The 22381-nt window shown below is 47.9% G+C and overlaps 9 protein-coding genes across 9 annotated transcripts in view; 4 read left to right on the top strand and 5 right to left on the bottom strand.

Annotated features, from left to right (window-relative positions):
- Nucleotides 1-282: 282 nt before the first annotated feature.
- SPPG_05212 (NAK/BIKE protein kinase) lies at nucleotides 283-3964 on the bottom strand. Its single transcript, XM_016753435.1, has 9 exons — nucleotides 3438-3964; nucleotides 3266-3337; nucleotides 3063-3184; nucleotides 2880-2985; nucleotides 2468-2823; nucleotides 2358-2393; nucleotides 2194-2293; nucleotides 2028-2125; nucleotides 283-1963 (listed from the first exon to the last, which is right to left on the bottom strand). The coding sequence occupies exons 1-9, from the start codon at nucleotides 3571-3573 to the stop codon at nucleotides 650-652; spliced, it is 2340 nt and encodes a 779-aa protein (XP_016607878.1). The 5' UTR covers nucleotides 3574-3964; the 3' UTR covers nucleotides 283-649.
- A 432-nt stretch (nucleotides 3965-4396) lies between these two features.
- SPPG_05211 (uncharacterized protein) lies at nucleotides 4397-5902 on the bottom strand. Its single transcript, XM_016753434.1, has 2 exons — nucleotides 5189-5902; nucleotides 4397-5119 (listed from the first exon to the last, which is right to left on the bottom strand). Exons 1-2 carry the CDS (start codon nucleotides 5253-5255, stop codon nucleotides 4551-4553), a joined length of 636 nt encoding a protein of 211 aa, XP_016607877.1. The 5' UTR covers nucleotides 5256-5902; the 3' UTR covers nucleotides 4397-4550.
- A 64-nt stretch (nucleotides 5903-5966) lies between these two features.
- Nucleotides 5967-8302, top strand: SPPG_05210 (uncharacterized protein). The gene is made up of 5 exons (XM_016753433.1): nucleotides 5967-6468; nucleotides 6540-6867; nucleotides 6931-7531; nucleotides 7593-7847; nucleotides 7906-8302. Exons 1-5 carry the CDS (start codon nucleotides 6260-6262, stop codon nucleotides 8190-8192), a joined length of 1680 nt encoding a protein of 559 aa, XP_016607876.1. The 5' UTR covers nucleotides 5967-6259; the 3' UTR covers nucleotides 8193-8302.
- On the bottom strand, nucleotides 8201-10055 carry SPPG_05209 (uncharacterized protein). Its single transcript, XM_016753432.1, has 2 exons — nucleotides 8921-10055; nucleotides 8201-8842 (listed from the first exon to the last, which is right to left on the bottom strand). The coding sequence occupies exons 1-2, from the start codon at nucleotides 9472-9474 to the stop codon at nucleotides 8344-8346; spliced, it is 1053 nt and encodes a 350-aa protein (XP_016607875.1). The 5' UTR covers nucleotides 9475-10055; the 3' UTR covers nucleotides 8201-8343.
- A 148-nt stretch (nucleotides 10056-10203) lies between these two features.
- SPPG_05208 (IRE protein kinase) lies at nucleotides 10204-14119 on the top strand. Its single transcript, XM_016753431.1, has 8 exons — nucleotides 10204-10991; nucleotides 11060-11264; nucleotides 11331-11373; nucleotides 11432-11598; nucleotides 11667-12748; nucleotides 12802-12999; nucleotides 13068-13757; nucleotides 13830-14119. Exons 1-8 carry the CDS (start codon nucleotides 10383-10385, stop codon nucleotides 14016-14018), a joined length of 3183 nt encoding a protein of 1060 aa, XP_016607874.1. The 5' UTR covers nucleotides 10204-10382; the 3' UTR covers nucleotides 14019-14119.
- On the bottom strand, nucleotides 13931-15156 carry SPPG_05207 (ubiquinone/menaquinone biosynthesis methyltransferase). The gene is made up of 4 exons (XM_016753430.1): nucleotides 14945-15156; nucleotides 14731-14880; nucleotides 14340-14673; nucleotides 13931-14285 (listed from the first exon to the last, which is right to left on the bottom strand). Exons 1-4 carry the CDS (start codon nucleotides 15114-15116, stop codon nucleotides 14066-14068), a joined length of 876 nt encoding a protein of 291 aa, XP_016607873.1. The 5' UTR covers nucleotides 15117-15156; the 3' UTR covers nucleotides 13931-14065.
- Nucleotides 15157-17544: 2388 nt separating this feature from the next.
- Nucleotides 17545-18841, top strand: SPPG_05206 (uncharacterized protein). Its single transcript, XM_016753429.1, has 3 exons — nucleotides 17545-17865; nucleotides 17929-18294; nucleotides 18441-18841. The coding sequence occupies exons 1-3, from the start codon at nucleotides 17580-17582 to the stop codon at nucleotides 18749-18751; spliced, it is 963 nt and encodes a 320-aa protein (XP_016607872.1). The 5' UTR covers nucleotides 17545-17579; the 3' UTR covers nucleotides 18752-18841.
- A 331-nt stretch (nucleotides 18842-19172) lies between these two features.
- On the top strand, nucleotides 19173-20540 carry SPPG_05205 (uncharacterized protein). Its single transcript, XM_016753428.1, has 2 exons — nucleotides 19173-20395; nucleotides 20506-20540. Exon 1 carries the CDS (start codon nucleotides 19641-19643, stop codon nucleotides 20241-20243), a length of 603 nt encoding a protein of 200 aa, XP_016607871.1. The 5' UTR covers nucleotides 19173-19640; the 3' UTR covers nucleotides 20244-20395; nucleotides 20506-20540.
- Nucleotides 20541-20557: 17 nt separating this feature from the next.
- Nucleotides 20558-22381, bottom strand: part of SPPG_09266 (uncharacterized protein) — a gene marked incomplete at its 3' end in the record, with an annotated part of 3762 nt that continues 1938 nt past the window's right edge. Inside the window, exons 5-8 of the mRNA XM_016757423.1 lie at nucleotides 21925-22251; nucleotides 21678-21866; nucleotides 20886-21614; nucleotides 20558-20827 (exon numbers count right to left, since the gene is read on the bottom strand). Coding sequence (XP_016607870.1) covers nucleotides 20558-20827; nucleotides 20886-21614; nucleotides 21678-21866; nucleotides 21925-22251 — 1515 coding nt within the window. The remainder of the gene's footprint in view (nucleotides 20828-20885; nucleotides 21615-21677; nucleotides 21867-21924; nucleotides 22252-22381) is intronic.

Here is a 22381-nt window from a genome sequence, read left to right as displayed (position 1 = left end):
TTGTTGCTATTTACAGCGACGGGGATTGGCGAAGATGCGAAAGGGGGATGTACCCTTTAAGCGGAGAATTACTCTTAACCCATGGCTTTCTACATACGGGCGAACGAGCTGCGTATAAAAGCAGCATGCCAAGAAATTGACTATATGTTGTTTCAACTTAAAGAACAGGGAAATAGTGCAGGCATACATCAGAGCCCATAAGATTATCAAAGACGACTGTTAAGTAAAAGCCAGATGAAAAAAGATCCTTGTTCAGACATGCACGAACAAAAGGAGAATATAATCAACACTGTCGCGCAACTTTGTTTTAAAATATATCTAGTCAACAAGATCCAATCATCCAACAAAAAATATACACAGGAAAAAAAAAAAAAAACGTCACGACTTGCCATCCATCAAGCCCCTCAAAAATTCATCCCCCCTACTCAATCTCTGCTGGTTCTGCTGATGCTGCTGTTGCGACGTCATTCTCGGGTCCATCTGCGGCCTTGGTTGGGAACTCGCAAAGTTTCCAGCGAGGGAAGGTGACAGCGGGGTCCATTCTGCAGGTCCAACAGATGAGGAAGGAGTATTCAACACAGAGTTCGAAGCCAAAAGAGTGAATGGGTCCGATTGCGGGAAAGTGGTACCTGGGAGAGGCGACATTGGGCTAGGTTGCTGGGATGGCACAGTTCCGCGGGGTGGTTTGGGTGGTGGGGGGGCGTACGTTGTCTGCAGCGGCATGGGTAAGTGAGATGTGGGAACGGATGGGTGAGTAATATGTGTTTGACCAGGCATCGGTGCCGACACGTTGACAATGCCAGTTAAAGATCGAACGGGAGAAGAGCCGGTGAGGGTGTACCAGATCCAGTGAGTTGCTGAAATCCCGTCGCAGGCGAGGAGGTCCAGTGGCATAACCAGACCTGTCCCTGCCGTCGACACCGGCCCTGACATGTGGTGTTGCTCCCGCTCCCTCCATCTGATGAAACTGCCGAACCAATCCCGCCACATTGACCCCAAAGCTAGAGCCTGACGAGTTCAACGACTCTCGACTGGCACTCTCTGAACCCGATGCGTCGCCCGGCGACCGACCCTGTGCCCAGCTTTTGTTTCGAGAGTGTCCATGAATGCGTGTGGAGAGATCGACGGCATTTAGGCGGATTTCAGATGTTGATTTTTGAAAAGGGCGCTGAGGAGAGAAGAGATTGGACGGGAGTGGGGAAGGAATAGAAGGAGTCGTAGTGTTGATTTTGAGGTCTGGAATAGATCGGGTGGTGTCCCGACGAAGGGGAACGGGTCGGAAGGGATCAAAGGGATTGAATTGGGGTTGTTGGTCTTCCTGTTGCTGGAAGTTCACACGGGGTTGCTGTTGTCGTTGCTGTTGGTGGTTTACTCGTTGGTCTTGTTGTTGCTGTACCGGCTGTCGGTCTACTACCGAAAAAGGATCAGAAGCACTACCCTGAAATGCCTCCCCAGCCGGAAACGTCCCCGGCGAGAACATCTTTCCCGGTTGCGCGCCAAATCCTTCCACCCGATCAAAAAACTCTGGTGGAGCGGTCAGCCGATTCACGTTCCCAGGCTTAGGAGCAGACAAATCCGCATTGTTAAAGAACTCTGGCGGAGCAGTGAGCCGATTCGAACTAACCGACCGCGATTCCGCAAAGGGGTTGTGAGGTGAGCTAACGTTCAAAAGGGACACACTTGCAGTCAAATCTGCAACATTCGTGCTATTTGATAGCGTTTTGCCGTGCTTGGGAGGACGGCCTCTGCGCATGGGCATTACTTGCTGCGTCGCGAGGTTGGGATTGGATGAGAGAGTCATTAAGTCAGGTGTGCTTGCGCTCATGTTATTTAGTGTGGTAGGAGAAGAAATATTGGATGACAAGCGGCGTGCATCAGTGTGGGCGGATTGATCGCCAAACGGCGTATGGGGAGGTGTGTTTGTCCGAGAGGTTGAGTGCGTAGATGGTCCATCGGCATATTTCTGAACACGGACCCAACGTTTAATAACTTCAGCTGCGGTGAACTAGTCTTCCGTGGATACTCACATTTCTTAAAGTGCAGGGCAAACCCCGTAGCCGACATACAGTTGAGTAAATCTGATAAATATCGGCTCTAGCGCTCACGTCGGCCACGAGCATCAATTCTATAACGAAGGAAGGATGCGTCTAGAGAAGAATGCAGAACTGACAGCGTATTCAATCCCAAAATTACCTATCAAATTAAGAAGATTTCGAGAATAACTCGGATGACTAGGCATTGTGTATCGAACGTTCAGAATTGCTAGCGTGCCGCTGTCCTCAAACGGTGTTGTCTGTCCAAATTCTCCAGATGAGCGGTTGACAAAGCGATGTAAGGTGCTCCCGGCTCTCACTTACAAAGAAACAAAGCTTGTACAGGAGGACACCGAGAGCCTGATAACTGACCCGTCAACCACGTTCGCACTGCACAAACCTCTCCCTTGCAATGTATTCAATGCGATACTCACCCACATATCCATCTTTTCTGTCAATCCGCGCTTTTGATACAAATCGCACAACTCTGGAGCACGGTACTGCAATGTGGTATATTTCCCAATTTCATCTTCCAATAGCCGAATATCCGCTGCAGACATGGAAGTTCCGGGCAGAACAATCTGAGTTGTGGCAGATCCGAAATCGCAAAGCTTGTAGCCGTCGTTGGCTATCAAGACATTTTCGACCTTGATGTCCCGGTGTATGATTGGTGGGTTGCTGTAGTGCATGTGAGCTACAGCTTCGCAGACATCAGAGAAGATGGTCAGGATTTCGGGCTCCGTCAGTCGGTTGGAGAGGCGGGTATTGAGAAAGTCTACAAGGTGGCCGCCTATAATCTTCATTAACGGTCTGTCTGGCCACCGATCATCTTGACAAAGGAATCACCTCGACAGTACTCCATCAGAATAAATACTTCAAATCCACCGTTCCGTGCCTTTTGTATTGACGAATCGACATACTTTACGATATTCTTGTGACCATTCAATTGGCGCTACACGAAGAGATCCGATCTTGAGTGAATGTTGCGCGCATGAACATTCACTTCATTCAACAATGGATCTGACAGACCATAAAATGTATTTCTTTTTCCAAATCTTTTAGAGATTCTTGATCGGGACAAGCTCCTCGCTTCAGCACGGCCTGGAACTGTTCGTTACCCACCAGCACGACATAGACATGCGCAAAGCCGCCTAGGACACGTAAAACAGGTCCGATTCATCAATTATAGAGTGATTGAGACCCATCCCATACACGCCATGTTATCATGTTACCTTGAGCTAGAAATCGTTCCACCACAACTTTGGTTGCATTTACGGACAGGACAGTTCCAGGCGCGTAGGTTCCTACGATATGGCCGTAAAATGGTTCATCCAACGTTCATCGTACAGCAGAGCCATTCCTTGCTACGTTCGACAACATTTTGCTTATCTACCATCAACTTACCAGGTGGAGCGGGGCTGACGGCAAGATTACTAGCCGAAGTCCTGTGCGCGTGTCCCGAAGGCATCCCTCGGTTCCCAGCCCCACCACCACTAGCAGGTCGAGTCTGCGGTAATTGGGCCTTGTTAAAAAAGTTCATTTACAAAGTTATCTTGAAGAGGAAATGCCACGTCGAAACTAGACGGCGGACGAGGCACTTGGCGGAACGGCACTTAGAGCTGGGAGCTCTGGAATAAGCGAATGTACACGTGACTGTCCTGCGATGGCCACCGCCGTGCAGAGTGGCCTTCAAAGATATTTTTGGAGCATTAGGTTGTATCAGAGGAGATGATGGAATTGATGGAGGAGAAACAAGTTAAAACAGTGGAGGTTGTTCTCCGACCAGAAGAGTGAATGGAATCCTAGGCCACCGTGGTAGGGGTTTCCTGCTCACAAACAAGGTGCTTGTCTCCTATGTAGCATGATGCCATCATCATGAGCAATGGCACCTTTCCAGGGTTTGATTCTCAAAGCCAAGGTTTTCTTTGTCTGTCTTTGGTGGATGATTGCAATCCAAAGATCGTCGTGCGCGAGAGGGGAGATATCTCCCAACCTCTGACGCGTTGCGTGCAAGAGTTCCTGGCTCGCAAGTGATAGATGGTTATCAGGAACTCTCGGACGTTCGTGCGATTTCCAAGGCGGCAACTGGTATGCGCAACGCATGGGCACAAATGATCAAGGAGGGACCAGGCAGGTGCAAGAGACACTTGGGGGGAACGAGCATCTTTGGTCAGGGTCAAGGAGAACACTACCGCCGTGTCTTACCCGCCTTCAACGTGGCCGTCCGTGCGCGAGCAATCAGAGTGCTGGCAGTTTTTACGACAGCCAGTCCAAATGCAGCACATATCCTTATCGACAACGAGCTGCAAACCACTCGTTCTTTGGCGATTAATTCATCTGCTAAAGAAATGTCTCGAGGGGAATTGGGCAATGCAAAAAAAACCAAATCGCAATTATCCTATTTGTAAACAACTATACAGTACTAAAAAAAAAAGTACATCCTCCTCTCCTGTACACGTTCACTGATTTCATACACAATAGACAAATATTTCCTTGTCAATAACAATGCCGTGACCTTTACAGCAAAGCGGCACCTGCAAAAGCAAAGACTGCACTGCCCACGCCCCACATAGGAATATTAGAGTGTGCCCCCGATTTTTGCGCGGAAGATTGACCTTGCTGACCAGCTGTGCTGCTACTACTGGGGGTACTGGATGCGGGTGCGCGGCTGGCGGTCGCCTGTGTCGATCCACCCGTAGAAGCAGGAGGAGCAGCTGCACTTGTGGCCGGCGCCGGGGCGGGAGCACCAGAGGTAGTGGCACCCCCGGTCGCCTTGATGGTGAACATGGGGGAATACGCGTAGGTGGGAGGGTTTCCGGCCGAAGCGCGAAGTGTATAGTTTGTGCCATCCACAACAGCGGGAAGATTGCCGGTTGCGTTGAGGGCTTGGAGAGTCGTTTGGGCAATGGGCCCACCAATGAGTTGTCCAGTGTTGACTCCGTTGCGCAAATCAGACAAGTGGAACTCCACAGGATCTGTTCCTTGAGCCGCAAATGTGTTGCCGTTGGGATCAAAAAACCAGGAAATGGTAATGGGACCACCGGCAACGTATTGTGAACCCGCTCGAGGCTCCTGGAATAGAATGCCTACCAAATGACAAGGTCGACAATTAGCATGGGAATACGGCTCAGTGCAACCAAACACATCAAACATACCAGAGGCACTGGTTCCGACAGCAGTAGCCGCCACGGCAATGGCCGTCAAAATCGTCTTGAACAACATGATGATGATTTGGGGACGAGGTTAAAAGTATAAAATAAAGATAACACAGAAGCACTGAATGTAGAATATGAGGAAGGGAGAGCTCTCAAGTTGTCCTGCTTTTATAGACCAAAAACAAAAACGACCACGACGACGATCGACGATCAACTACGTAGGCAAGAAAAAACGAGGGGGAGATGAGGAGTGACAGGGGTCAAGTGCACAGGAGGTGAAATGCCAAAACCATATGCTTATTTATATTAGCGCGAAATGAAAATAAAAAAAAGGGATATTGACGTTGACGTATGATGTATAGCCTCAGAAAAGAGTCCGTTTGCCGAGCAACATGACCCAGCCGCCCAACATCGCTTCTTGTGTCTCACCTTTACAATTGGAACATGCATGAACCCAACTGTATCCTCCTTTTTTTTCATCATTGGAATAACCGTGAGATGGAGACGGGGAGAAAGGGGAAAGTCAAAGGGAAGGCTTGAGGAATGACGCAGGTGATGACGATTGGAAAAGACATAACGAGGCTGATGCAACAAAGACGCCAGATGGGCCAAGAGGAAAAAGACGCATGCAACCACCAAAGGACTTTCCCCAAGTTCCCTTTTGACCCCCCTTTAATCATCGTAATTTCGTTATTGGGCTTTTCTTGATCGAACACTCCTTTCAAAACCTTTACCCGAAACCATACCGTGGATCTTGTCACCCGCTGACCTTGTGTGTGTCATTATCATTGAACGATACCCATCAAAAGGCTTCCACGCTCTCATCTTTCCCCGCTGCTTGCTCGGGCTCTTTTGCCAACGCATGGCTGTGGTGGTCCTTGGCCCAGTGCCCTCGCATACCTTGAAGCTTTGCACAGTTCAAAAACGGGCATGACGAAGGTGTTCGATTTCATTTATCCCTTTAGGGACATATTATCCTGAATAATATGCATTCCAGCCACGTATTGGGTTAGATCGGGACTGATAACGCGCGCAGCAACTTGTTTACATTGTTCTTGACGGCTCCGCACGATGAAGATACTGCCGGGAGGAATGAACATTTCCATACCAGACACCCCCATAAAGATACTGAGAGCAAGGCATCCTCTTTCTCGGTTGATGGGTAGAAAATGGAACCGGGGAATTATGGTCATTTCCCTCGTGGCAGGGGTCGTCATGCTCCTCATGACCGGAGCGTCATATACAGATGGCTGGGAAGTTGGGCCTTTCGGCGCAAAAGGGTAAACGACTCGCGCGTTTATATGACGTTTACTGATCGAATACAAATGCTAATGCAAGCTATTGTGGGCAGAACCCGAACTGTTAATACGTGCACAAGCCCGTCGGGGTGTGGGAACGAAGGGGACGAAGAAGGGACAAGAAAGGATGGCATATTTACCTCTGTGGATGCATTGCGCCTTGCACAAAGCTACACCTCGCGGCTGTTTAGAGCAAGTGGATTTGAGTTTTGCGATATATTGAACGGTGCAACATTTGACGGGTTGGTGGAGATTGCTCCATTGGGTGGATCGGTGGCTCAAGTCAACCCGACTGAGCAAGAGTTTGTGGAATTGCTGGATGGAGTAGCCCGGGAGGCGCAGGAGAGATTGTCGAACAAATACCCTGTTTTGATGGAGAGAGTGAGTTTCTTCCTTGATTATATTTCAAGTACCTGACATTGACGTTCATATATCGGCGCCCAGGATGTACATCGATACATTTGTTATTCTGTCGCAGAAGGCGCAAACTCGTTTGTCAACATCACCTCCAGTCCTCTGATACACCGCATTGATCCCATTTCATACTACTCCTCGCTCATCCCCGCTATCAGGCCTTCCTTACCATCACGTATTCCCGGCCCGAGGAGAAAATATCCACTCGCCTACCTTCTCATGTTACACGATATTGCTACCTTACAACAAGCCCAGCTACTTATAAATCAACTAGATGACGGATCCGCCATCTTTCTAATTCACGTTGATGCACGTTCGAACAAGCTCCGTACTGCCCTAAAGGACTGGATAGAACAGCGACAAGCAGAGCGATTCAAGAAAAAGCTGCAGCCAGACGCAGTGGGCAACTTATTTATCGCAAAAACATCATATGAAGGCATGTGGGGCCATGCGAGTCTCGTGTGGATGCAGCTTAGTGGATATTGGGAGTTGTTAGACTTGGCCGATTGGGACTTTGTCATCAATCTTTCGGGACACGATTGGCCGTTGCGAACCAGCACTGAAATGTATCGGACGCTGAACAGCTCAGATCACCAGGGGAAGGAACATATCGAGTTTTGGACGGAACCTTGTATGTCTAAATTGGCTTATGATGATGCACGTTGGCTGATATCCATATTGGTACCGTTTAGCTGATTCGGCAGGCCGATTGGTCCGTCCCCATATGGGCCGCTCGGACCGACCCGCGGTCGAATGGTCTCTATACCATCCACCGGATGTGGGACTTTCATTCTACCCTTTTCCCGCATGGCGAGCATGTAAGCAACACCAATGGATGATCCTCACCAGCAACTTTATAAGAGATTTGCGAACAAACGTGGACGCGATGCATTTACTGGCCTTTATGGAACATACGTGGATCCCAGACGAATCATATTTCTGCATGGGTAAGTTCCGATAAAAACGGTTATAATCCTCCGCAAATCTGACCAGGGTGCTTTTCAGTGATAGCAAACCACGCTCACTTTTCACAAAATGTTGTATACGACAAAAAACGATACCTCCGTTTCGCGACACAGCATCCCGTTTCACTCACCTTGGAAGACAAAAGCTATTTCCCACCCGAAGATCCACCGGGAACAGAAGCAAAATACTTTTTTGTGCGTAAAGTCAATGCAGTTGGAAATAACACTCTTGTAGACTGGATAAGAGTCAATCATATCGATAAACACGATATGAGACAGAGACCAGAGTCAAAGGCAGTGGTTGGGGAAATGAAACCCATTGGATAGAATTACAGTGCTGAGATATTTGACTGTCATATTCATATCTAATTTATTAAGATATATTGGAGTGGTGAAAATAAAGACTGTTTCAAAAACACTAATTGGAGGGAGCTAGACGTTAGTGTATCTGGTGTTTCTAAAACTTTTAAGATTCTAATTAAATCCTCGCTACTGCGCTGCTCGACGCAGCCGTCTGGCTCTCGATGCACGTAGACATCTTCCCCATTCCCGACGGATCGACGAGTCCCTGTGCGGAACTCACGACCTTCGATCCCGCTGTAGCAGATTTGTCCTGGCGTTTGCTGTTTGCATTCTGCGGTTTGTGTCCTCCCGACCTCAATCTCTCCATTTTCTGCAACGTATGAATCGAATAAATAGTTACGGCCAATTGGGCAGGAATCGTCGGGGTTGTAATCATACCAATCGAGTATCCGACTTCAGTCGAACCAGCCAACATAAAGAGAGCTGTTGCGATGACAATGATGGTGAGGTGCAGGAGGGCTGCGCGGCGGAAACGGGTTGAAAACGATTTAACCTGGGCGATTGTGAGTAGATCGTAGGATCGGAGAAGGGCGGTTTGGCGGAGAGAAATGTGAAGGAGGACCATGGACAGCGTAGAATCAAGGAATGTGACGTAAAAGAGCCAGAAAGCGTACCTAAGTTATGACCAAAAATTCGTTAGGCAAATACAAACAGAATAAACAACTCGAACAACGAAACAATCGCAAACTCACGGAATGGCATAAGAGATTAGCTTTGGCTGATTCCAACGTCCTTGAATCCACATTGCGATGGTAAAAACTCCCAAAGCACACCAAATCCCAACGTTCACCCACACCGCTCTCCTCGCAATTGCCCTATTCTTTCCCATCACAATCAAAATAAAATCGAACCGAAACTCTTGCACCCAAATCATAAAGAACGTGCCAATGTAGAAGCAGATTTTGGTCAATTGCGTCAAGTCGGGCATACCGCCGCAGTGAAAATAGGTCGACGCAGCAAAGAGGTCGACTGTCGAACCCATAGCACCGGCAATCGGGCAGAGTGTCATAAAAATGTTGTATCGAGTTTTGCGACGGGATAGTAGGATGCGGTAGGCAAAGTAGAGGCAGGTGAGGTTGGCGCAGATGGATACAAGTGCAAATATGACATTGATGCTGCGAAGATTGAGGCCATGACAGGCGCTTGAAGCGCTGTGGTAGGCACCCAAAGGACCAGCGTAGGTCGCATCGGTGGTGTTGGGGCCGTACACGCAACCTGGATCGTCAACAAAGTTCAATCCGACCATCTATGAGATTTACTTTTTTTTTTGTTATTCCCGTAAGTGAACTTGAACTTTATCCCCTCTTATGCCTGGGGGAGATATAGAGTCTCCCTGGCGCTTTTGAGGCTGTTTGCCCTAAGTTGGAACACGTTTAAACCTTTGGTAAAGCATACGAGGCGTTTGAATGGGTTGTGACCATTCAGGTACAGTTGTGTTGGTCTTTGTTTAATGCTGGGTCCATCTGGGCAAGGATAAACAATTCGAAACAAACAGCTATTGTGCACACATGGATTATTTGTTTTTCGGATCCGCAAGATTGGTAACTCGCAGATATTATTAGACTTTAGCCTAATAATTGTTTAATTCTTCCATTCATTCCATTGGAGAATAACACTTTTTGGTACAAAAGGTCAGGCATTCCTAAATACAAAAAAGTGTGACAAATTTCATTGTTAATGCAACTTTAGGTTGAGGATAGGCCCCCATCATGGATCGCAACTCATCGCTCGATTCGCTATTGGTTTCCCATTCCGAAAAGACAAAGTTCCGCTCTTCCACACAGCCGAATCGTCTTCAACAACAACCGTAGAAAGTAAAAAAAAAAACGTGCTGCCCTGCAAGCACAAGTTCCGCAAAGTGATACGCTTACGAGAGCACTGTAACCAGCAGGTTACAATCACGTGACTAACAAATCAGGTGCAGAGTCACGTGCTGCATGGGGCTTGGATGCTTGGCGTCTCACCTTCCTCCGACGCACAGCTTTCTGGGTGCTTGCTGTTATTTGCCCAATTTTCCAAATGCAAATTACAGTATGAGCTAAAAAGTTATTGGTATCTTTGTTTACTGAAAGAACCCTTGGTGAATAACGTGTCTGCAGTCACATTCTTGTATATCGTCACAGTGTCAACCTACACTGTCTTTCCGAGGCACACATGCCAACCCACCTCCACTTTATCCTTCTCCTCCTCTACGCACTAGCATCCGTCGTCCTTGGCCGCCCAGGCGGGGGTTGGCTCGGCCTTAAACCGACACCCAAAGGCCCTAGTGAATTGGTTCCCTTGGACCATATCCAAAACCAACCGTTACTGCCAAAGACGATACATCCAACCGACTTGCTTGTTGTGACGACGTTGGATGGAGCATTGCATGGTGTTCATCGACCCACTGGACGGGTTGTTTGGAGTCGGAAGGATGATGGGTGGGGGCCATTGGTCAAGGTGACGGACGTCAATTTGGGAACAAAGAATGGGTTGGTTGCCGGTGGTGTTGAGGTCATACAGGAGCCGGTTTTGGGGGAAAATGTGGAGAGGTTTGGAGATGGGATGGTTCTAGGTGAGGTGGAGGTCATTGAAGATTCGGATGATCATCGAGAGACGGACGAGAATGCACGGGTGATGGATGAGACTATATTGGGGGGCAATATCTATGATCATTTGCTTCCGGTTGGCGAGGAAGAGGACCTGTACTCCCAGGGTATCTATATTCCGGAACCAACTGGCAACGGAGATTTATATTATTACGAACCCGGAAAGCCCATCAAGGTATGCATCTTCTCTTTTTTTTTTTTTTTTTTGCATTACCTGTGCATAGCATTTACCATCGCTTGCAGAAACTGCCACTTCCAATCAAACGCATTGTAGACGATAACCACGCCTTCATGTTCGGTGACTATGTTTTCACGGGAAAAAAGGTTAATCGTCTCGTTGCTATTGATCCATTTACGGGCAAGATTGTCCGTGTCTACGGTGGTGATACTGAAGACAAAGTTGAAGAGTTGGGTGACGAGCGGGACGCTGTGTATATTTCTAGAACACGTAAGTGGCCATCATGACTGGACATGGACCATTGGTGAATGTGTTAATCGTTATTGGCGTTTGCAGAATACATATTGAGCATGTGGGATCGTCGAACGTCCAAATTGAGGTACACATTCTATGCACAAAACCAGACTAGAGAAAGCACGTTTTAACGATAGGACTAGGTTCAATATTACATACGGGGAATTTTCAGCCCCGCATCAGCCGCATTTCGATCTCGGAGGGGAGATATTGGACGGTCCACATCCGGGTATCCTTGCCCCACCCAGAAAAGTCAATGCGCAAATTACACCAAAGGAGGATCCGTTGGATGGTCTTGATCGGGATTTAGGTATGTTTGTATGCTCCGTCTTGTGTGCTATCAAACAACAGAAATGGTTACCAATGTGCGTGTTATAGAATTAGCAATGCGAATGCAATTCGATACGCCCGCCGTAGGTGCTTTTAACGTGGGTACCAACCCTCAAGGATATCATCTCCGGAAAACGTATCCCCCTCGACCCTCACCTCCATCCATGACAGCCATTCGAAAGACGGATGCGTATGTGGGGTACCACAATGGGAGTTTCTACCTCCTCTCTTCGAAAAACTTCCCCGACATGTCGCATGCGCCGTTGGGTGTTTTATCGGGACCCAGTTTGCCGGCTTCCGAGACCGATGTGTGTCGATCGCTGCCGAACGGGGTGGTTCTTCCGCAATGTTTGGTTGGAGCGCATACGGTTGTGGAGCATCGAACGTTGGCGGAGCGGGTCAAGGAGTTGGGGATGCATGCGAGGGAAAGTATTCATGGCCAGAGTTGGGTTCTTGGTTGGGTGAAATTGCTGGCAGTGGTGGTCGTAGGGATCGTGGGATTTTGGAGGTGGAGGGTGCGTCGTACTGAGAATGTTGTGGATACAAATGCAAAAAAGACTCCAGAGACCGAGAAGGAAAATCTTGTACAGCCTGAGGAATCGGATGGAAACGGCCAGAAAGATAAAGCCGATGGACCTCCTGTGAAAACAGCATTAGATACGGATACGAAATTGAACGAATCGCCAGCGGACGAAGGCATATCACTGCCATCTCAACCAGAAACTCCCACCAAAACCGTCCGGAAACGACGAAAGAACGGTAAAACATCCAGAAAAGAATCGCCTCTGCCCACCCCACCTCCTTCTTCCCCTTCCCCAATCCAATCGTTGACCGAGTCCTCCTTTTCCACTGTTCTCCCAGCCTTGGCCGACTCAGGATCTCTTCCACTTCCAACTCCACCGCTGACTGAACCAACGTTACCTGCACCTACCGGTCTGCGTTCCCTAACCGTCAGCGACCATATTCTCGGGTACGGTTCCCACGGCACCGTCGTGTACAAAGGAACCTTTGAAGGCCGGGATGTAGCCATCAAACGCCTCCTGTTGGATTTCTACGACGTGGCTGATCACGAAGTGAAAATGTTGCAAGAGAGCGATGACCATCCCAATGTTGTTCGGTATTATTTTCGGGTATGTGTCTCCGCGGTAGACATACGGACAATGTACTGATTTATTTCTTGTAGGAGAAGAATGCGGGATTCATGTACATTGCACTTGAACTCTGTCCGGCCTCATTATATGATGTGATTGAGAAGCCTCATGAATCGTTTTGTGCCGAGTTACGAGTAAAGTTGAAGCCGGCGGTAGTCCTGTATCAAATCATGGCTGGGATTCGCCATTTGCATTCGTTAAAGATTGTACATAGGGATATCAAGCCGCAGGTATCTTTTTTGTTGTTGTTATATTTGAGGTTAAATGTGTATGGAATGGCTCATGATTTCTTTTGTAGAATATTTTGGTTGCGGCTGGAAAGAGTAAAAACCCGCATCCGCGGATCCTGATTTCAGATTTCGGGTTAGGAAAGCGGCTAGCGGAGGACCAATCCTTCTTTCAGCATACCCACATGACAGCGGGTGGAACAGTCGGATGGCGTGCGCCCGAATGCATTCTCTCAACCACCACTACAGCAACAACTGAAGCAACACCCTCTGATACACCACGCATTACGAAAGCCATTGACATCTTCTCTGCGGGTTGCGTGTTTTACTACATACTCACAAACGGTGCACACCCCTTTGGCGACACATACATGCGAGAAATGAATATTCTCAAAGGGAATTTCCGATTGGATAAATTGGATTTGAATGGTGAAGAAGGGTACGAAGCCAAAGACTTGATACGCCGAATGATAGCCAAGGATCCTACAAAACGACCGGACGCAAGTCGGATTTTGATGCATCCGTATTTTTGGACACCTGCGATGCGTTTAGGGTTTTTGCAGGATGCCTCGGATAGGTTTGAAGTGGAGGAACGGGATCCACCGAGTGCTGTTCTAAAGGTGTTGGAACGGGGAGGTCATAAAGTGATTGGAAATGATTGGTACAGGAGGATGGATCGGATGTTGCTGGATAATTTGGGAAAATATCGAAAATATGATGGGGCGTGCGTGAGGGATTTGTTGAGGGCTTTGAGAAATAAGGTTTGTTGGCTGCGATATGTGTGCTTTGTGTTTGTTTTTACTGACTTTTTTTTTGTTTTTTGAAAATTGCAGAAACACCATTACCAAGACCTTCCACCACCCGTGCAAAAAGCCCTCGGACCCCTGCCCGAAGGATTCTTGACGTATTTCACGTCTAGATTCCCCTCGTTGCTCTTACATGTCTATTACGTCGTATCAGAAACAAAACTAAGGAATGAACATTTGTTTAGACAATATTATGAGTTGAAGGATGTGTACTAGTCTTTTGTGTAGATAATATGGTGAAACTACATGTATGTATGAACACTTTACAATTTAAACCCGGAATGTATGGCCGCAACACCAAAGGTCAGATCCTCCCACCCCTTGCCAACGACTTTAAACCCCGCTTCTTTAATCATGTCTGCAAAAACGGGTTGAGGAGGGAATTTCCGAATGGACTCGACTAGGTACTGGTAGGACTCTCTATCATTTGCAATGAGACCCCCCATGGTTGGAATGAGATGGAACGAGTAAAGATCGTACATTCTAACAAACGCATGATAAGTAAAAGTAAATAAGACGAAAAACCGATAAGCGTACCTTGCAACAACAGGATTCTCCACACTCCCAAACTCCAAACACATGAACCGCCCACCAGGTTTCAACACCCGATAAGCCTCACGCAAGACACGATCGACATGGGTACAATTCCGTATCCCAAACGCAATGGTATAAGCATCCACACTCGCATCTTCAATTCCCTCTAGTCGCTCTGCATTGCCTTCCGTAAACGCAATATTCGTATGTCCGAGCTGTTGGGCCCGTTGCTGGCCGACAGCAAGCATGGCGGGGTTGATATCGAGGAGAGTAACGTGAGGGGAGGGGTTAGGGTGTGTAGCGGAAATGTAATCAAGGAAGCGGAATGCAATGTCGCCTATTTAAATGAACGGTCAGGAATTGGATTAAGGATAAAGGGAATGATCAAGTGTACCTGTTCCGCCAGCGACATCGAGTAATTTGGTAGTAGGACCTGGAGCCAGTGTACGAATGAAATGATCTTTCCATAACCGGTGGACTCCACCGCTCATGACATCGTTCATGAGATCATATGACGATGCCACATTACCAAAAACTTGGCCGACTGAGGGGTGGAAGCTGAGTCATTGAATGTGTGTAAAGATAAGAATGGACTGTAGTGTTCATACCTAGCGACTCCTTTTCATCCTCTCGCACAGTCTTGAACCCGAAATGCGTTGTGTTGGACGTTGGTGTTGGGGTGGGTGTGGGTGTAGGTGTCGGGGGCGTGTTGCTAGCGGTGCTATGGAGGCGAGATAGAGGGAGAGGTTTCCTGCGGAGGAGGGGGCGGAGGAGACGCATAGTGGGATGTTTGCTGTTGGAGGTGTGAAATGGCGAGATGGGATGAGGTGGAGGGTCGTTGTTGTTATGGTGATGTGACCTACGCGGCAGACCCGACGCGTCCTCCGTCGTTTTTGGGAAGATGGCGAGAAGGATGGAAGAAACGAGTCCTTAAGGCTTTGGTCCTTCGAGTTGCTTGACGGCTTCAGATGGATTTCCCTGTACCGTTCCTCATGGCCCTTCCCGCCTACTGCTTGATGTTCGGTCCCCTTGTTCGCGGTGCCGACCTCAACACAATCGGTGCCGTTTTGATTGTAGCATCTCAGCACTATACTCTAATGCTCCCTTGACATCAGAAGTGACCATGTAGAAATATATTAATTGGTTGTGATGTGCTGCTCTTGTCGTCAGTGGGGGGGGCCGAGATAAGAAATGACCCTCTCAGAAGGACTTGCTCATTCATCCAGTGAAATGTGTGAGATGATAATTATAATGACTGATGTTTTATTACAATCAAGCAAATCTATAAACGTCGGAGCGCCTAGATATGTTGGCTGCAACCTGGAAATATCTGCACAATGTAAAATCTACTGCGATCATACCGGCTAGTCAATCGATGCATTATGATCCTGTCCGTAGCGTCTAAACAGACGAATTGAGTACCCGAGAGCTACCCCACCGCCAAGAGTGACACGGCTGTACAGATTCCGTGTGTACTGTACGCTAAAAGGAATTCGGCTTGCAAGATTTCTGGGATGGACAGCACTGCAAGTGGCCAACATCGTGACCCAATTCATGTGCAAGCATTGAGATGATATGGAAGCCCGACCGAATCCGAATCTCACAATACTCAAAACCGTTGCGTAGAGTTATCAATGGAGAGGCCTCTTTCGACTGGAATGCAAGATGGTACAGCCAAAAGTCACCCAATCTTCTTGGAGGAGTAATATGAGGTTCCTTGACAAGTAATCTAAGGGAAAATCATATTGAAATGGAATGCAGCTGTAACTGGTCTCATTGTCGGTGGGGGCTTTCAAATGACTTTACTGGCACGGGTTCTCCTTTTATGATTGTAGTAACATGGCTTCCTCCGCTGACAGGAGTCTCTTCATTCGGAGGTATCGGTTTGTCGGCTCTTACGGGCGAACCTTCTGAAAGGACTATCAAAATCGGTTGATCACACAAACTACCTAACCGAATGCTAGCCAGTAAAACAACACGGATGGAACAGCCTGTTGGGTCCGGATGTCCTCTGGTTCGAAAGAATAACCTGTTGGCTGAGCTATGAGCGCAAAAGTTTGACGTCTGACAGGTTGCCTTCTTGTTTTCTTGCGTATTCTCGCTTCAAATACAGGAGTCAAAATCCTGGTTTTGTTATAGAATTCTGTCTCCTCGGCGGCAAGTCAAAAAAAGAATGATCGGGTATCATTGTATCAAAGTACGACATATTGATTGATTTCCTGTGTCTGCCACTATAGCAGCGTCTCTTCCTTCCATCTTTGAACTTCCAGATTTCTGATTACAAGGACCCGTCCCATTTGAAAATACATATCTAGTGCTTTTTGATGTAACCTTGTAAGTCACCCCAAAATGTCTGCTTACATCGACTCCGGACTGAAGATCTACTAATAAGCCTTGTCCGATTCAGGCAGGTCGCTCTAGGTTGTTAACAGCCCAACAAAATTCGGAGCGGTGCAGAGACTAGGGAATTGGTTCACTGATACCTACCGAACCTCACTTTCCGGGCTGGCCGTAGCCAGAACGCATTCGGTAAGGTAAGCGCCAAGGTAAGGTGAGATAAAGTAAGGTATAGTAAGGTAGGGTACGGTAAATAATACCGCAAAGTATGGTACGGTACGGTCATCTTATCTCTAGTCCAGCAGTGGGATGAGGAGCATTTTAAGGGATTCCATGGAAATCATGTAAAATGTTATTCTGCATTTGACTACTGATTTCACTAGCCAGTAGACCCATAAATGAAGCCAACATTGCCATATACATGCACTCGCTACGTGGAATATTGCTCCTCAGAGGATGAGCAGACAGTTCTGGTTTGTTGGCATGACTTTTCAAGATGCCAATCTCCGATTTCAAAGTTTTCAAGCGGATGTAATGACATGGCTTTCCGTCCTTTTTACGAGATAGCAATCATGGCAATGGAACGAACGTATTCTGAATGTTTGAGAATGTTATGTCGATGGACTATGTGTAAGCGTGATGCTGTTTTATATATAGTAATGCAACCTCGCTTTCAAGGGCAACCATAAGGGTAGACAAGATCCCACTTACTTGGTACTTTGCTGCCCAAAAAGCCGATGCAATCGTGAGACAGGATGATTACACAATGAATTGAATAGATGAGGGTATGCAAGAAGGGTTGTGCGGGTCGATTGTTTTGGTTGAAAATGTGGTTGCCTGCTGTTGTGGGCTTTATCCATGAGAACTGAACACACACACAAATGCGAGAGGGCGAGAGAGAGAGGGATGATAAAGAACAAGGATAAACTTCCAGCACTTCCCGCAGAAACGCAACGTTTTAGGAAAACCAATGAGAAATCTGGCGGGCAACCTCGATCAAAGCCTCCTCATGCATTACCCAAAGTGCACATTGCACGGCCACCTGTAGTGTCGTCGGTGTCGTCAAAAACGAACATTGTGTCGGGTCCCAAAGTCGTGCGACGGCCTCCTTTTGCGACCCCTGTGGGGAAACGATTGGCAGATGCGCAAAATGTCAAAAAGGAGGGGAAGGCATTGTTGTGTGCCTTTAACAGTACGTTGTCTTGTTCAATACCAGAGATAAAAACAAATTGGACAAATCTTTCTATCTTGCCAGAAAAATATACCTCCGTACCTATTGTGTCAACTGGGCGTCGAGTCCGATGGCCCTGGAAAGTAGCGTACGCACGCAAGCGTCGACAAGAGCGACACAATAAGGGCGTATCATCCGGGTACGGCCGAATCGACCGACGACCGCCCATGTCGACTCTATCCGGGTTTTGGAAAACATCAACGTCACATTTTATTTCTCAAATTCGGTTGACGGCGTGGGCTGTAACTTCTGCGGATCTTGTGCAAGCGCATCAAAAGGCCGCATATCGGAATCGGAAGATGGCAAAGGAGAATGGCAAGAGGGCGTTGTGGATGGCGGGACGTGCGAGGAGGCGGGGAGATGTTGAGAAAGAGTTGCGATGGTTGATTGGTATGCACATGTCGTTTATAAAGTGTTCGTAGTTGTCTCTTCGCTTATATCCTCAATTTCCATGTCTTGACTGCAACCTATTCGCATATACAACCTCCATTCCGTGCAATGTTATTCAATTTTGTTGCTCGTTCCCGCGAGGGTAGCCCACGCAACACAAGCCTCACCAACACCGACGCATGCCTTGATCTCACACATGCACTTTTCACTGTTTTGGGCACGACAGGGAAATCTACACCAGGCGCTCGTGAGTGCGCTTTGTGCTCGCGATCTTGTAAGGGAAATGATACAGCGACTAAATGGGATAAATGGGAATGACAGCAAGGACTTGGAGGACAGGGAATGGATATTGGAGACGGAAGCCGCTGTGGAGCGGGTTGTTACTGGATTGGTTCATGAGAGGATGGAGAGCGTGCGGAGGGGTTTGGAAGGGGCCTCCTTGCAATTCCCCTCCTGATCCGTACACGACTCGATCATTGTCAATACAAGCATACTTTATAGTTTAATATCCATGATATGAAATACATGAAGGATATAATGACATGGACAGTCAATGCAGTGGTCACTCGCTCACGCAAGCAACTTGGAACTCACGATTGGCAGTTGTCCACCCTTGTTTACTCGGAGCACATACTTGTCGTCGCAAATGCAGGCGCTTGTTTCAACATGGAAACATTCTTTATCGATTACAACGACCAAATCTTTTCCTCACCAAAGGCGAGAAACAAAGAATCCTGGCGGGATCTCTCGCTTATGTAACAAGTACAAGCCACTCTCAAGTCATATTTCCATCCAATGACATTCATTCCACGTGCACAAGAGAAAAAAGAAACTGGGCCTATAAATAGCTCCTCGTCGTCGTTTTTTCTGTTTCTTTAGAGTTTTTCAATCTCATTCACACGCAAAGTGGTCAAATTGCTGTTCTTTACGTGCATTGGAAGGGGAGGTGGGGAGTTGAGAGCGCCCTTTGTCGGCTGCATTCAATTCTTTGCGTCTTCTTTCTGCAGTCGTTGGGCGGTGCCAATGGATGGGAGAGAGTGATAAACCATTGCTTTAGCGCGGTCATGCCGTATGCATTTTATGCAGATGATGTGATGTGGCCGGCACGTGGTGACATTTCTATTTATATCTTGTATGTTGATGGCGTATTCTTGGCAGGCAAGAAGCATTGGATGGGATGATTAAACGGGATAAGCAAAAGGGGATCAAATGGGGATACGCAAATACAAGAGGGGTATGGTGCAGAAGGACGCTACGAAGCGCCAAGGAAAATAACGCGCGAACAACGCATTTAAAAGCAAAAGCACACTTGCAGTAGGCACTTTTTCACACACTACCTTTAAACCATGTCGTCGTCGTCCAATGAAAAGAAGATGCAGCAGCAGCAGCAGCAGCAGCTACCGCGAGGTTATCCTGGCATGGAAGCTCCTCCGGCGTATCAGCCCGCTGGCCCAAGTCAATTCCAAGGGCAACATGCTCAAATTCCATTTCCTCAACCACACCAACAACAACAGCAACAGCAGCAACCGCAATACGCTCCACAACCGCAACCGCAGTACGCAGCACCAGCGATTCCTCCTCCAAGCCTCCAAGCACACCCGCAAGTCGTCCTCCCTCCAGGCATCTTACCACAAGGCGTCCAAGTCCAGTACCTTACACCGCAACAATTCAGCCAACAACCCACAACCACCACCATCATCTACGTCGCCCATGCATCTCAACCGCTTTCGCACCACCCAACCCCAACAACTTGTCCTCACTGCCACACACCCATCACAACCATTGTCCAAAAGGACCCTGGCATCGTTGCATGGTTTTCGTCCATTGCACTGTGTTTCTCCGGATGTGTGTTTGGGTGCTGTTTGATTCCTCTCATGAATGACTCGTTCAAGGATTCCAGGCATTTGTGTCCAAGGTGTATGGGGTTGGTGGGCATCAAGAGGAGGTAAATTGACTGGTTTAAACTGTTAATGGAAGGTGCAGAGAAACGAATGTTTTTTATAGAGCTATTAAGTTATTTTACGATTTCAATTCACTATTTCACGTATTCGTTTGAATAAAGATACATATAAAAAAAACAGTGCTACATTCTAACACTTGGGTATGTTTAAATGCTCTAACCTTGAAATGTACAACGGGCACACACGCAAGAAAAAGCGCTGCATCTCAACCCCCAACAAACCTCCCAACAACCTCCCCCAACTCTTTTAGATTCAACGGTTTTGGTAAAAACCCATCCATCCCCGCCTTGTCGCACTCTTCTCTACTCTCTGCTGATACATTGGCAGTCAACGCAATAATCGGTATTCTCTTGTTCTGACGCCGACAGAGTTGGACCCCGCGTTCTTCGAGTGCTCGTATCCGTCGTGTGGATTCCAGGCCAGACATGATGGGCATTTGGCAGTGCATGAGGGATGCAGTCATACGATTGTGCGAGAGTTTTGTCGAGGGCTTCTTGGCCCATTGGACGCAAGGTCGACTTGGTAGGGACATTTTTGGTTAGGATGCGGGATACCGAGTTTTTTGATTTGACCTTGTCTAGATGTGAGTATGTGGATGAAGGGGTTGTACTATTGAGTAAACAAACTCACCACATTGTCTTCGACGAGGAGAATTCGCCCCTTGTGCATTCCAGGCTCTCCCTTTTCGTCCTTACTCTGTGCACTGCCCGATACACCGCTCTGAGGAGTCGTATCAGGCCCAGAAGAAAAGATGGGTTCCGAGACTGATCGTCGTCGTCCAGCCGGAAAAACCGCCCCGTTCTCGACTGGAGCGTTCTCGTCTGGAATCGCCGTCCCATTCGGTATTACCAGCGTCTCTTCCACCATTGCCGCAACAACATGGACAATTACAGGTCTCTTGACGAGTAGGATCCCATCACACCTCGTCACCCACGCATCCTCAGACCCCAATTCATCATAACAAACCAAAACAAGTTTAGGCATTGACGCTAAAAGACCCTCCAATGTACTCGGATCCCGTCGACACAACTCTATATCCGTCCACACAATAGCGCCACGGGTCTGTACACGTCGATCCACACTGGCCGTCTCGTACCCCCACCCCTCCCAAATCCTCGCCAACAACCTTTCTGTACGCTCACTCCGACACCAAAACCACATGACGGGTTTCACGGTGGGTACACTCACACGTCGCACGGGTGTATGTACAAGCTCGGCATGCGTCTCATCGGCCATTGGGAGGCGGATCGTAAATGCTGAGCCGAGGCCGTGCGTAGATTCCACATGGACGGTGCCCGACATGCGTTGAACGAGTTGTTTGCAAATAGAGAGTCCCAGCCCAGTTCCAGCGTGTTTTCGCTATTATGAGCACTTTTAAGTCTTTTGTTCACATGGTTGAGGAAAATGAACAATGATACTTACAGTCAAGGACGTGTCGGCTTGTCGAAACGGCTCAAACACTGTCCCCAGAAAACTCTCTGGAATCCCTTCCCCCGTATCTTCAACTCGCATCACTAACGCATCGCCATCCTGTCGATCCCAGAGAATACGTACAAGCACGTACCCCGTTGACGTAAACTTTACTGCGTTGCTCACAAGGTTCATAATAATCTGATACAAAGTCACTACAAACGTACGTTTGAACGCAGATAAACGACAAAGTACATACCCTCGTAACATAAATCTCATCCACAAACACCATCAACGGCACACTCTGCTCAACACTTAATATGACGTCTACGCATTTCCCTTCATCCTTGACCGGCGCACAACTTCTCACTACATCCGCCGCCAATCGCCTCATATCCAATTCAACAGGTCGTGCCCGAGTCTCGGCGTTCCCGCGTTCGAGTTTGGCGAAATCAAGGACATTGTTTGTGATGAGTTGGATTGTATAGCATCCCGTTTTGATGCAATCCAGGTAGATTTTTTGCTCTTCTGTTAGAGGGGTGTGCGCAATGAGCTCTGTGTACCCCGATATGGCGTGGAGGGGAGTCTAAGTGCATGATATGCAACTTGTCAACAACAAAATGAGTAAATGTGTGCAATGAAGGGAACGTTTTACCCGTATCTCATGGGAGGCACACTTGTAGTACATCAGTGGAAATGAAACATAATGGGATGCA

This window comes from Spizellomyces punctatus, assembly GCF_000182565.1.
Source record: "Spizellomyces punctatus DAOM BR117 chromosome Unknown supercont1.8, whole genome shotgun sequence".
NCBI lineage: Eukaryota > Fungi > Chytridiomycota > Chytridiomycetes > Spizellomycetales > Spizellomycetaceae > Spizellomyces > Spizellomyces punctatus.
The sequence above is the reverse complement of the archived record's forward strand: the minus strand, read 5'-3'. Positions and strand labels throughout refer to the sequence as shown.